This window comes from Macrotis lagotis, chromosome 3 (genome assembly GCF_037893015.1).
Source record: "Macrotis lagotis isolate mMagLag1 chromosome 3, bilby.v1.9.chrom.fasta, whole genome shotgun sequence".
Classification (NCBI taxonomy): Eukaryota; Metazoa; Chordata; class Mammalia; order Peramelemorphia; family Peramelidae; genus Macrotis; species Macrotis lagotis.
Window position 1 is genome coordinate 115,543,711 of NC_133660.1, and position 14,600 is coordinate 115,558,310.

The 14,600-nt window shown below is 31.5% G+C and overlaps 1 protein-coding gene across 4 annotated transcripts in view; it reads left to right on the forward strand.

Annotated features, from left to right (window-relative positions):
- Positions 1-14,600, forward strand: part of FBXW7 (F-box and WD repeat domain containing 7) — a 127,966-nt gene that overhangs the window by 101,215 nt on the left and 12,151 nt on the right. For all 4 annotated transcript variants that reach the window (XM_074229130.1, XM_074229129.1, XM_074229132.1 and 1 more), the window contains 2 exons: positions 5,638-5,772; positions 12,868-12,991. In XM_074229130.1, coding sequence (XP_074085231.1) covers positions 5,638-5,772; positions 12,868-12,991 — 259 coding nt within the window. The remainder of the gene's footprint in view (positions 1-5,637; positions 5,773-12,867; positions 12,992-14,600) is intronic.

Sequence of the window (14,600 nt, forward strand, 5' to 3'; positions counted from 1 at the left end):
TTTAAGCTGAAAAAGAGAAATGCACTATTTTTCTTAATTACCTTCTAGGCACACAAGCAGCAATTTAGATTTTATAATCAAGTATATGTACTTAAACATACCCTTTCACATCCACCCGTGATTTTAGTTGAATCGAATGTGATCATGTACTATTTTAGATAACAAACTAAAGGCTAATAGGATAGAAGATGAACATTTTACTAGTGGTATTCATCAAACCCCACTAAACTAAATAATGATTCATTTTCATGGAAATTGATTCTTTTTCTTTTGGCTCTGAAAATTTACTAATGTATAATACCATTTTTTCCCCTCCAGTATCCTAGTATTGGTCCATAACATTAATATGCATGATTAATATACTAAACAAATAAAGATATTTTATGTATTACATAATTATAATAATTTTATTTATGTGTTCAAATGTATCATTTAGAAACTCATCATTTTCCCATTTATATGAGAACAGTATTCTGCATTTTAAATTTAAAATTGTACTAATCTCTGATCTCAGTTTTTATTATAAAATATTCCAAAATTGCCATTATTTGTGCATATATATATTTCTTCATTGTGAGAAGTGAAAAACTAAGCACATTTACACATTTTCAAGACATACTTTGAAAAACAATTTACATATGATAATTTAAGTATAGCTCTGATGAATGCAGCAAGGATATACGTGTTTATGTATGAATGTGTTTTTAAGCTTTTCTTTCTTTGAGATATAGTGTTTTTTCTCATACACTATTACCAAAAAAGGTGGAAAATTAGTAATACTAGTGATGCTTGGAATTGTCATTGTATCCAGCCTCCACAGAAAATACTTAATTTGAGCAAATTATCTCAAGTTTCCATAATATTAGGAGGCAGCTCAGGGCAAAGTTTTGCTCCTCATTTTAATAACCTAACCAATTTTATTTTTATTTTTTTGTGATGAAGAACCAGTCACATGTGATCATTTGGTATTATCTGATTTTTCCTCATTGATCCAATCCACAATATTTGGCATTTGCACAGTACTTTTACAAGGGTATGTTTTATTGATGATATATTTTACAGTGTTTTCTTGTTTTGATGGTGTTTCATCTTATTAATTATTAAGAATCTCATGAGTGAGCAATTGCTACTAGTTTTCTAAAACCAGAGAACATAAAAGGACAAAAATATAAAACTTGAGACTTAGATAAATTAAATGCCTGCCAAAAAAACAACTATTATCCTATAAAATCTAAAGTGGTAGGCTACCATTTGTCCATATGCAGGTCTATTTGATTATTGTTTCAAATGGGAAAGGTTTCAATGAGCAAAACTTGTTTGTGGTTAGCAACATTGACATTTCAAATTATCCCTAAAGGCATACTGCTTTCTAATTCCTTTTTTCCACATAAATATTCTATAACAAAGAAATCTACTAACAATAAAAGGCTAGCTAAGTAGGTAGTTGAATACTTTATCCCTTCTAAGTGTCTTATCTGTAACACACTCAACAAATCATCTTGTTTTGCCATACATTTTTTTTCCTTGGTGTGGGTGCCAAAGCTGCTTAGAACTGAATCAGTCTACTAATGGCTTATTTCTTAAAAGTTTATTTAAATGCCCATCTAGTAGATTTAATTTTATAGTAAAAAAAGTGTATGAATTGTCTAAAATTTTGACCATGTGATGTAGCAAAAGTATAATTAAAATGGCATGATTTCCATTAACACACTATTGGGACATATTTAGAGTTGAATTTTCTGTTACATAACTTACTAAATGGGATATATTTTTCCCTTACTGTTTTGCTATTGCTCCAAAGCCAGTGCTAGAGCTCTAGTTTGGTTCAACTTCATTTGTGATGACAGAGTATTCCTTCACTCATTAAAAATTATATAAGCATAAATGACATGCCATTTTAGGTCAAAGAGGTTACTTTACAAGAAGATTATATATTAAAGACAAAAGTAAGACAAATTTTATATAGTTTGAGCTTTTGTTTTCCCAAATACTACTTTTTAGTGCTTCAGCTAGTTTTAGATTCTTTTGGGTGCCATATGCTTTTTTCCCCCCTCTTGAAAAGATTCAGAATAGTTTAAGACATAAGTAATGTTAATTTCCTTAATTTATCTTCTAATTAAGATTGGCTTGAAGATGCTTGTAGATTCATTTATATTGTAGTCTATGAATATATTATTTATGTTTGTTTGTAAATGTGTGAACTCCATAATCCAACAGATGCGATTACAATTTTTGCCATATCCTCCAATAAATCCTCTCCAAATTTCTCAACAAATCAGAAACCTTCTCAAGGTCTTTTAGTGTTTCCTGAATGGCAATGCATCATTTAACTTAGGTTGTCCATTTATTATCACATATTCTGAATTCATGAACAGCCCACCTGTTCAGAGCATGTATTTTCATCTTAATATATTGAACATAAGAGGAATGAGTTCAAAGCAAGTTTTCAAGAATAAATAATTGAAAACATTTATCTTTAGAAATTAAAAATAGAGACTGGAGGGGCTACACTATAGGTGGTCTAGGGTATTAAAGGATTTTTGTTTTGTTTTGTTTTCATGTTAGCCCTTGGAAACATTTGATAATATATGCTCCTTAAAATTCCCTTCCACTACTTACCTTTTTTATTTAGGTAGTCTTTTTTTAATGTTACTTACCTGTCTTCATAGTACTTAAAGACTTTCAGTCTAATAGTTTTTCTTAGTCTTAGTTTTACACAGTATTACTAAGAAATCATATTGCAAAGAATGTTTGAATAGCTGAATATATCAGAGAAGGAGAGAGATAAGAGATTAAATATAGTGACTGTCTTGTCTAGATTTTGAGGTGTGGAGATCTGGATACTGCAGTCTACAAGTAGATACTAAATGACTTAAAAGTTAAACTAAATGATTTCTAAGATCTCTTCTGACTCAAAATTTCATGATTATATGAAAATACAAATTCCATAGAGAATTTTTAACTTGTAATTGACATTCATTGCCATTTATTTCTCCATGACTTGTAGCTTTGTTTCACTTTCTGACCTCTAAGTTGTATTTGTTTCTTAAGACAGAGGACCAAAGAGAAGTATTCTCTTTTCTGGGGGGGGGGGGGGGGGGATAATTATCTCCATTTTTTAAAAAAACAAAAATAAAATTTTGGAATTTTTGAGGACAGAGACCTTAGAAATACAACTGATTCCTTTACAGATGAAGAAACCAATGATCAAAGAGTTTGAATGTCATTCCTGAATCACAAACTAATAGATGATAGTGGAGTTCTTTGTTTATTAGAGCTCTATCCAATACTCTTCCAATAACTCCCTCTCTTATCCTTATTTTTCCTTCTCAGTACAATAATTTACTTTTTTTCCATTGCTACTAAATCAGAACCAAATATAAAATTTGGAACTAGGCATATTTCTTGAAGTAAATCTATACATTCAGGGGATTCACTTTGTTTTCCAGAAAGATAGTTCATTGTGGTTTTTTGGTACCCAAATAAACTGCCTTTCCTGATTCTCTGCTAGCCTTCTGAAGCAGGGTCAGTTCCTCCTCAATGTTGCTCAAGAAGTGTGTCAGGCAAGAGGTGTCAAAGATTTGATCTTCTCAAACTCCTCACTGGGCACATTTGTCCATCTTTGACAAATGGCAAATCCATTGAAACAAACATTAAGATCATTTTCTTGGCTTTTGTTTTGTCCAATATTATTTGAAACAAAAGACAGTAAGTTAGATCTATGAAGATCTCCTAGAGGTTGTCTTGGCTAACTTCTTATTTTACAGATGAGGAAGCTGGGATCCAGAGTTAAAGGGACTTGTCTAGGGTTTCCATAGCACTTCAGTGACACAGGTGGGACAAAAATCTGGTCTCCAGAGTCTGGGCTAGTGTTAGTTAAAATATATTTACCTAACCACAAATAAGGATAAAATGAGACAATATTTAGAAAATACTTTGTATATCTTAAAGTGCATGTAATTGCTAGCTATTGCTATTATTTTTATTATTATTTTCACTAGTAGGGTAATTAAATTCATTTTTCTTTCCTAACTTAATGTTGAAGAAATTGTATATTATACAACAACAGTAGAGGCAGAGATAACCTCCTTTTGTCTCATTGAGTAACATATTGCCTTAGGCTGAAGGAAAACTGCTTTAAAATGATAGTGGGGGTGTAGATATATATTATACCCTGAATAATGTGTGTGTGTGTGTGTGTGTGCATGTGCGCACACACACATACATGTATTGTATGTACCTATATAACATGCATATTATGTAAAAAGGTGTATAAGATTCAATTCTCCAAAGATTTACCATCAGTATTTCAGCTAGCTACATTGTAAATTTAGTTCGCTTTATCTGCAGTACTTTTTACTTAGCTATGAGATGGAGTCTAAACTCCCTGTCTGGACCAGAAACTGTGTATAGAATTCATTTTCTATATATAACTCTGATCGTGACTTATCTGACTTAGTTTGTTGACTATATTAATTCTCCAAAATGAGAATATTATTTCACTTGATCTGAATGTTTAAAACTTTGCTTTGGTAGAAGACAACATTTGCATAACAAGGCAATATCACTTCACACTAATGAAATAAATAAAAATCCTGAATTTGGTCTTCATTTTAAAGAAACAATTTGAAAAAGCAAGTTTTATCTTTTAACAATCTTCCCCCCTTTCCACTGTCCTTTTGATGTGTTGTACATATGTATGCCACTATGAAGACACATATGTTTAACAAGTGATTATGTGTTGGTTTCTAGTATTGTAGCATTTCATTTCATGTCAATTTTTTTCTCTTTTATTCATGCTCTAATTTTACACTAAATAAGGAGGCATTTTCTATTGTTTGTGGTATTTTAGTTGGAAGTTGTTTTGGAATAACAAATCAAAGGCCTTTGAGTTTGAGGAAGACACACTTGTCAAATGTGCAGTATGTATAGTTATTAATTTTTCTACAAATGATGTTGTTAATCTGCTATACTCTCAGATGAGTGCCTTATTAAAAACATCCAATTTTATGGTGCCCATTAGAAAGAATGCAGAGAAAGGAAAATTACTAATCAAAATTCCCTGTTTACTCAGTAATGTAAATTGATGTTTGCAGAATAAAAATGTTGGTTTACAGCCAGGATTCCTGGTTACTGAAGAACATGGAACCACAATAATATAGTAAATAATTTTTAGCTATACACACAAAGCATTTTATGAAAATAAGCTTTGTTGAACTGAAATTGTCATTCTGAATGAAATTTCTGGTTTACTTTGTGAAATTTTAAGACTAAATAATTTTATCATTTAAATTTCTATGAGAGAAGAGATAATCCTATAAAAGATTCTTCATTCATAATTCACAAACTTTGCCAATTTTTTAAGCTAATTTTAAATTAAGAGTTTTATTTAGCTTGTGTTCAACTACAATAAAATCATATGTCAAGTTTGGAAAATTAATTTGTTCAGTGAAAGTTGTATAATAATTTGAATCTTTCAAAGAGCAACTTACCATTTAAAAATTAAATTTCAAAGAATTTCATCATTTAAATTTCTATCTTCTTGGTATAAAAATCTCCCTCAGGTTTTATATTCAAATTATCTTTTAGGCATCTATTGAAATAATACTAATGCTAAGACTATTTTCCATTTGACAGAGCTGGAGTGGACCAGAGAAACTGCTTGCTTTAGATGAACTTATTGATAGTTGTGAACCAACACAAGTAAAACATATGATGCAAGTAATAGAACCTCAGTTTCAGCGAGACTTCATTTCGTTGCTTCCCAAAGAGGTGAGGAATATCAATTAATGTTGGGTACTGGCTGCTGCTTAACTACATAAAGCATCTTCTGTTAACCTTCAAACACTTCCATGCTAATTATGGTATTCAGTATTGTCAGTTTAACACAATTAATTGGCGTTAAAGAAGGTTGTAAGTAACAAAACTGCTTTGACTTAATATTGTAATTCTCAGATTAATGTTTTTCTATGAACTGAGAGACTTCTTTTCACTACTGGGATTTGTCCTATGTAAAGAGAAAACTCTAGTGAGTCCTGTTACTTTGAATGTCTCATCACGACTTTTGTTTCCCCAGATTATTGACAGTCTTCATTTATTACGTATATTGTCTCTGAATCTTTAGCATAATATTTTGAAAATTGAAATTTTAATAGGAGTGTAAATACCAGTGACTCTTGCATTGATATCTACACTTTTAAAAATTTCTTCTGAAATTACTGATTTATAATCCTTAAAAAAATTTAGCTCATTGGTATTATGGTTTCCCATAATTCACATTTTCTCAGGGATTTTCATTTTAAAATACATGAAATTAAAAATGTTAGTATACGCATATATGTCTGAGAGGTATATAGTACAGAAAATCAGTTTTAAGAAGAAATAAACATAATATTTGAAAAGTTACACTATTTTGCTAAGGGTTTATTCATTTCCTTGGGGGGGACTAGAACTGATATGTAGGATATTTTGTGAACATCATTGTGATTGGCATTTACACAGCTCATTCAGTTTAATGTGCTTATCACTAGTTATATGTGCAAGTTAGGAGAAAAAGATTGTGAAAAGAAATACTGTACACTACCTTATTTCAAATAATGCTTACAGCTATAAGTAATTTGGGTTTGAACGAGAGGAATTCTTTTCATATGACTATTTTAAATGTCTTAAGGATCATGAAGATGCGCATTCCATGTACCACAATCATCATTTCAGATATGAGCATAATTAACCTGATAGCAAATTAATGTACACTGATATTAAGTAAGATTCCAGGATAAGAAAATCTGGGGAAAATACCTTTCCTGTGGTAGATCTTCTTTCATATAAAAGAAAAGATAATTTAGTCCTCCTGTGGTAAAATTTTTCTTTCAATAATTATTCTAGTAAAAGAGTGAGTTTTTTGAATGAAGTTGGCTTCATAGAGTAAACTGGGTTCTCTCAGAGGAGGATTAATAATAAGAAACCCTTTCACAGATATTAGATTCAATGAATCTCTTCACCTTTGATTTGTCACAATTTCTTTTGATACCCTTATTCTAGTGGTTTGTATTTTTATTAAAATGATGTTGTTTATAATTAACTAGCTGTGTGACTTGGGCAAGCCACTTAACCCCATTGTCTTGCAAAAAACTAAAAACAAATAAATTATTTAAAATTATGTTGTTCTTCCTTGTAGCTGTTATCCTCTTTCATTAAGAGCAGTGCATTTAACTTCAGATTTTCATAGTGACTTTATTTTGCCAAAATAAAAAAGACTTTTAAAGTCAGAATCAAACATAATAGGAAAATATCTTCAAAAGCTAAAATTCAAATACATCTCCAGTAACAAACCACTCATAGTTTAATTGACTTGGCTTAAGTATTTTTTTTTTACAGTTTATTTAAGTGAAAAAGTCACTTTTAAAGAAAAGATACAGCAAAAGTTAGTACAGAAATGAGAAAAAGTCCATAAACTACTTTGTGGATGGGTAATTATATTGTTCTTTTCAAGTACTGATAAAAACCCCTTTTAATTTAAGAGTATGGTTCATTTCATACATATAAAAATGAATAAAACATCATTTCTTGAGAAAATAAAATTGAGACCAATATTTAATAACCTTATAACTGTTACTAGTTAGCACAGTATGAGCTATATACCAGAAAAACGGATTTTGTGATTATTTAGTAAGTAGTTTATATATATATATAAAATACTTTTTTGCTCTCCAAAGTCTTTTTATGATCTCTAGGTTCTTTAACCTATAATAGATCATTAATCTTTTGAACTCATAAATTTTACAAAGGGGGCTTACAATGTTTTGTTTTTTAAAGTGAATATAAATATATTCCTTCCTGATTGATTATTTTTGCTAGGCAAAAGAATATCACAGGGGATGGTTAGTTCTATGTGATATATGTTTAATAGATATTTTGTCCAGAGCCTTTAGATGATGTAGGTCAAGGCAAACTTATACTGGGTGTATCTTTGCTGTGGCAAATGGAGCAAGTAAGTAGAAGAGCTCATTGTAACATGCAGGATTTTCAACTCAGATTCATCTTGAATCTAGATCCACATTGTGCTTTTTAAGGAAACATTATTCTTTACCCCTGAAATAAAGCCAATAAAGGTTCCATGTAGTAACTATTAAACTACTTTAAGTAGTTAGTGGAAGCAAAAGCTCACCAAAGCAATTCCAGCAGACAAAATTATTTGTCCAAATTGGAATTGAAATCATAAGAGTTTGTGGAAAAATATTTTCATCATCTTTCTGTCTCAGAAATAATGAAAACTTGGATTTTATGGTTGAAAGAATTTTTTTGGAGCTTCTTTAGTAGGTAGGTAGGTAGGTTTTCATCCAATTAAGAGGCACTTTGATTAAAAATCTGCCATTTAAAACAACAAAAATTGTAGACTTCTACTGTTCTGATTTATGATCATATTACATTCACCCTCATACCCTCATTTATTTAGATATCATAATTAAATTGTCTGTCTTTGATCTAGAAAGGCAACATGATATTGTAAAAATCTTACCTCTGATACTTCTTTGACTCCTTAGTCCTGGACAAATACTTTTACTTTTGAGCCTCCGTTTCCTCTTTTTAAACTGGGGACAGTATGTATCGTGATTTGAGATTAAATAAAATGATGTATGTAAAATATCTTGCAAATCTTACAAAGTTGATATTTTATCTCTACCATAGTCAGGTGTCATTCTTTTTCATTTTGAGTAGAGATATTGAATAGAAAATCTTCCAAAATAAATTAGCAGTAAAGGAAAACTTAACTCTTTTTTTATTGCATAAAAGAATTATATTTTTAGGGGAAAGGGGACAGGAATTAAAAACTATCTTTAAAAGGAAAATACTTAACTGATTAATAAACTACTTTCTCAAGTAGTTTAACTTTTTACTTTTTTTAGTAACCACTATAGATGAATTAATCATAACTTTTTAGACATACCGAAACTTGAGGCCTTTTGGCCTTGCTATTCATTCAGTTTACAAGACACTCCATTTTTATGGACCTTTTTGCTTGCAGTCCCCTCATCCCTGGAAGTCACTCCTTCCCCATTTTCCTCTCTAGGATCTCTTTACATTTCCACTAAAATTTCAATTTCTATAGGAAGATTTTCCCAATTTCCCTTGAATGCAAGTGCTTTCTCTTTGTGCATTATTTCTAATTTATCCCGTATGTATCTTACAGATACCTTGTCTGTTTTTTACTTTTCTTTGTATCCCCATGCTCATTGCAGTACACAAGCAGGGCTTTGTAAATGCTGGTCTTTGGTTGAGGCCTTTACAATCTGGCTGCCATCTCAATTTCTGGTTTTATTTCCATGCCTCCCACTCTTGTACTCTGTGGTCCAACCCAGGGGCTTCAGGCTCTCCTTCACCTCCCTACTCCATAACTCCTCCCATTCTCAGCTCCAGCACCACTTACTTAGACAAGGCCTCAGAATGACTTCATATAGGTTTAATATTTACTTTTCTGGGTACCCCATCCTCTTTAGAGCAGAGAATCTCTAGAATCTCTTATACTGCTTAGCATCATCATAGTTGCTTAATAAGTGCTTCCTGGACTGAAAGACCAAGCATAAATAAATGGCTTATAAAACATTTGTACTGTGTTGACATACTTTTTTTTGGTTTGTCTAGAGTATTGAAGGGTATTGATTTGTTAACATTCTGAAAATTACAAAATACTTATTACTTACCTTGGTCATCACTCAATTAAGCAACAGTTAATTTTCTCATGAAAGGATAACTAGACTAATAAGGAATTTTTTATAATAGTCAATTTTTATTAAGCTCATATATATTTCATATTGTTATCAAATATGACCACTTTATTACTTAGTTTGGAATTCTGTAGAAGTCAGTGAAAAGATAATATAAATTAAGAAGGAGTAAAAATTCTGTATGGATTTTTTTAAAATAAATATTGATGAAATACAGTTTGGTTTTTTGTACTTGTCTCAGGGGATAAATTGGGCCCTCTTCTCCCAAAGCCTATCACTGCAAACCTATTTAGATCTTCTCAATTTTCAAACAAATAAAACCAAATACCAAAAAAAGAAAAACATCTTCTATCTTAACATTAGCATTTCCTTAAACCACCACTTCTTAAAATGTGGTCCTGTATCCTTAGAAGTCCCCAAACAATCTTAGAGCAGCCACAAGGTCAAAACTATTTTCATAATAATAAGATGTTTTAATTTATAGTGTTATTAATATTGACAAACCCACATAAGTAAGAGCTATTATGGGGGGGAGGTCTTCAATAATTTTTAAGAATTTATAAAAAAGGGTATAGAGACCAAAAAAAGTTTGAGACCTACTGCTTTATACAATCATTTGTTAATCTCTTTCCTGCTTTGTTGCTATACATTAGAAAGAGTAGTATAAAATCATTGCTTTTGTTCACTGCTCAGCCTTCTTGCAGTATAGCTTCCATTTCTACCAATCCTGCTGAAATTTTTCTCCAAAGTAACCTATTATTCATGAAATCTGATTACATTTCCTTAGACTTGCTCTTCCTTGACTTTTCAGTATAATTTCAAATTATAGACCACCTGATCCTTCTTGAAACTCAGTCCATCCTCATCTGTACTAGAGTACAAATTTCTTGCAGTTTTCTTACTGTTTCTCAGAGGGTTTGTTCTCAGTCTTCTTAATACTTCATCATCTTCCTATTGTCCCCCAAGGATGGGTAACTCTAAAGGCCCTCACTATCCTCATCCCTCTTCTCCCTTTAACTTCTCTCCCTTGGTAATCTCATCATCTATCATGGATCTGATTAGTATTAGTTAATTCCCAAATCTTATCTCCAGCCCTTATCTCTCTTAAGCTCTAGTCCCAAATTTTCAACTGCCTGATGGATATCTCTTCCTGAATATACCACCAAGATTTTATACTGGTATGGTCAGTTAAATTTTTCATCTCCCCCAAAACTAACAACTCTTTCTAACTTTCTTATTTTTGTTAATGGTATCACCATCTTCCTAGTAATCTAAGGTTGATAAGACCTCAAAACCATATTTGACTCTTCACATCTTTTTTTTTCAGATTTCGTTTCTAACCAGTGCCAAATTCGGTTCTTCTATGTACTTTCTTTTTACTCTATATGTCTTTCCCTAGACCACAACCCTAATCCTTTTCTCCAATCTGGACTATTCTAAAAACTTATTTGTAACATTAATTTTATACTTGTTTATTGTATGTCCTTTGTCCTCCTACCCTCCTCCCCCCATTCCCCCAGTATATTTTGAGGCAGCATCAGTAAACAAAATATATATTGAAAAGAGCTCTTGACTTGGACTTGGAAGATCTGGGTTCAAATATTGCATATGTAATGTACTAGTTATGTGACCTTGGGCAAATAACTTAGCCCCTCTGAGTTTGTTTTCTCACTTTTGAAAGGATAGGTAACTATCAACACTACTGAGGTATTATTAGGACTAATTGAGATAGTGTATGCAAAGCATTTTGTTAACCCTTCTGAACTCTAATATATTGTTGAACTCTAAACACTGAAAATAAATCAATTTTGAAGACTCTCTAAATTGATAGTAGGCAAAAACATTTAATTCAATAAATAAATATTTTTGTTTATTCTCTCCAAAGAATTCTCAAGATAAATTTGGAGAAATTATAATGCAATTACTTTGATACAGTTTAGGAAAAGTAACTCTCCAGACAAAATTCTTTGTTTCATCATGCCAAGGATAGAGATACTGAGAAAACTCTACAATTTGACAATAAATAACTTCTTTAATAGTTAACATTGTATATTTTAACTGACTCTTATAGTTAGAAAATTCCCATTTTTCCTTCTTCTTCCATTCTTATTTCACAAGATCTTCCTTGATTTCCTCTTTCATCCTCATTACCCCAGTTCAATAATGATCTTTTCTCTTAGATCTGGCATGACATTTTGGCACATCCCTAAGGTACTAACCATGTAAAAGTATATATAATACGCTATTTTGTTATCTTTGTTTTGTGATGGACAATCATCTATAAACATGAACTCTGTCTTTTGTAACCTTGACCTAGCATAGCATTCTGCACACTAGAGCTTTATCAATGTTTAGAGAAATAAATGGTGACCTCTGTAATTCTCTCATATCTCTAGACAGTCTAGCTAACAGAAAACACTGAAGGGGAGATTATAGTATTATTGTAGATAGAAAGTTCATTTTAATGCATGAAAAGTATTAATATTTAAGTAGATGCAGACTAATGTTGGGAATATTTAAGTCTTACTGGCCATAGAATAAAGCCAAGAAAAAGAAGATTAATCAACAAAGACTTCTTGGAAAGAAGTAAGTTTTTTGTTTAGTTTTTTGTTTGTTTTTTATTTTTAAGGTTTTTTTGCAAGGCAAAGGGGTTAAGTAACTTTCCCAAGGTCACACAGCTAGGTAAATTATTAAGTGTCTGAGATCAGATTTGAACTCAGGTCCTCCTGACTCCAATGGCGATGCTCTATCCATTGCATCACTTAGCTGGACCTGAAAAGAAGTAAGTTTGATCTGGGTTAATTGAACAAACTGAATCAATTAAGTATGTTATAAGGAAGGAAAAGATTGTTGGGTGGTTTTTTTTTGAAGAATAATTAGAACTGTTTTAGAATTGAAAGGAAGAAAATACTGTAATCTATTTACAATTTAAAAATACAGATACTAGGAAATAACAACCTATTTAGATTAGTAGTAGTATCTTGCCCTTTCAGATCCTTTTGATATTTCCAAAGGTTCTAACAAATATCTGATATACATTTGAATAAACCAGTCTTCTCCTGGAAGTTTGGAGTTATATTTGTGTATAAGGGGTGTAAGGTTTTGGTGATGATGCTTTAATTCAGCATTATTTTCTTCTCAGCTGGCACTTTATGTGCTTTCATTCCTGGAACCCAAGGACCTGCTGCAAGCAGCTCAAACATGCCGATATTGGAGAATTCTGGCTGAAGACAACCTTCTCTGGAGAGAGAAATGCAAGGAAGAGGGTAAGAGCCAAAATTTTGAAAATTTTTTGTACAAAAATGGAACATTTTTTTAAAAGATGAAAATGCGTTTTGTTTATAGATGAGAAACTGGGAAAAGGTAAATTACAGAGTTGAATGAACAAAGACAAAAATGAACTTAATTTAACATCTCTTATAAGCAAAACAGAAGTATCTGTTAAGTGAGTATGGAAGAGCAGATCTGTTTTTAGTAGGCCAAGTGCTATACACTGAATTAAGGTTGTGATACTGGACTTCCAAGAGTAAATTAAATGAGAAGACTTAATTTTGGTTAAGTGATTAAAAATCATAAGGAAATCTTCACTTAAATTCATTCAAATATCTTTATTTTAAGACTGTAATTATTTATCACAGCAAAACTATTTGAAACCTATAGACAATTGTTAAGGATTTAATTTAACTAAGACTTGTTCCTTTGAAGCCATCCATATGAAGAATTAGTGCTAACCAAAAGAAAAATTGACTGATTTGTTATTCACCCCCTTCCTAGTAGAATTATTATGATAGGTGGAAAAGTGCAAAGGAGAAGTTGGTCAGGGAAGCAAAAGAAATGGTGAAGGCAGAAGAGGAAGAAAAAAACTGAAATAACATTCTCTGAATAATTCAGTTGCTTTAAAAGGAAGCATGATAGAAAAGAAAGACCAGTCTTAATCTGGCTCTTTATTTAGACATGTCACCTAGGCATATTATCTAATCTGGCTGAGTCTCAGTTTCTTCCTTACAAAAATCATGATAATGATACTTGTACTACCTGCAATATAAAATTGTTGAAGAAATGTGAACATTTAACGAAGGAAAAGGAATATGCATTTGCTAAGTATCCACTCTGTCAGTACCATATTTGGCACTTTATTAAATTCTGAGTAGCTTGTCAAATATATATTTTCCTTTGGGAATTGTTTTTTGAGAGAAAAACAAGAGTATAAGGGAAGAAGACTTTTGACTAAAGTAAGTAAGAGGAGGTAAACTAACTGTACTATCAAAAACAGTTTACTGCTCTTGGTTATTAAAGAGGTCCTGGAATTGCAGTGCTGGATCATATTGATGATTGTGTTTTGGTTGAGGTTTCTGAAGTGTTGACTTAAGGCTGGAAATAAGAAGACCTATATTCAGGTTCTGTGCCTGCCATATCATGATCAGGTACTCTGGGACAACTACAAAAACTCTCTGTCTTCTCATCTAAAAAGTGGGTACAGCTAAACTAGGTCCCCAATTAGGACAAATAATGAATCTCCTGAAGTGCTTCCTTTTTTCTAATTTGCACTGCATAGATCCATTGGGCTGGAACCAATTATCATATTTCACATAATTACAACTTTGAATAGAACAAATTTGAATACATGGGACCTCTTCATGGGATTCATTATTTGAACTAATCGGAACCTAGTTGTATAGCAATATCTGCCCTACTTAATGGAGTTGTTGTGAAGCTTAAATGAAAGAGTTGCCATGAAAATAATTTGAAAAGTTAGAAATGCTATTTAAATGCATAGTACTATGATTACAATAGTGTAGTTATTAAAATAATGGAGAATAGTGTCCTGTGCATCTGTTGGAGTATAAAGGAAGCAATAATGGTGGGTTTATATAT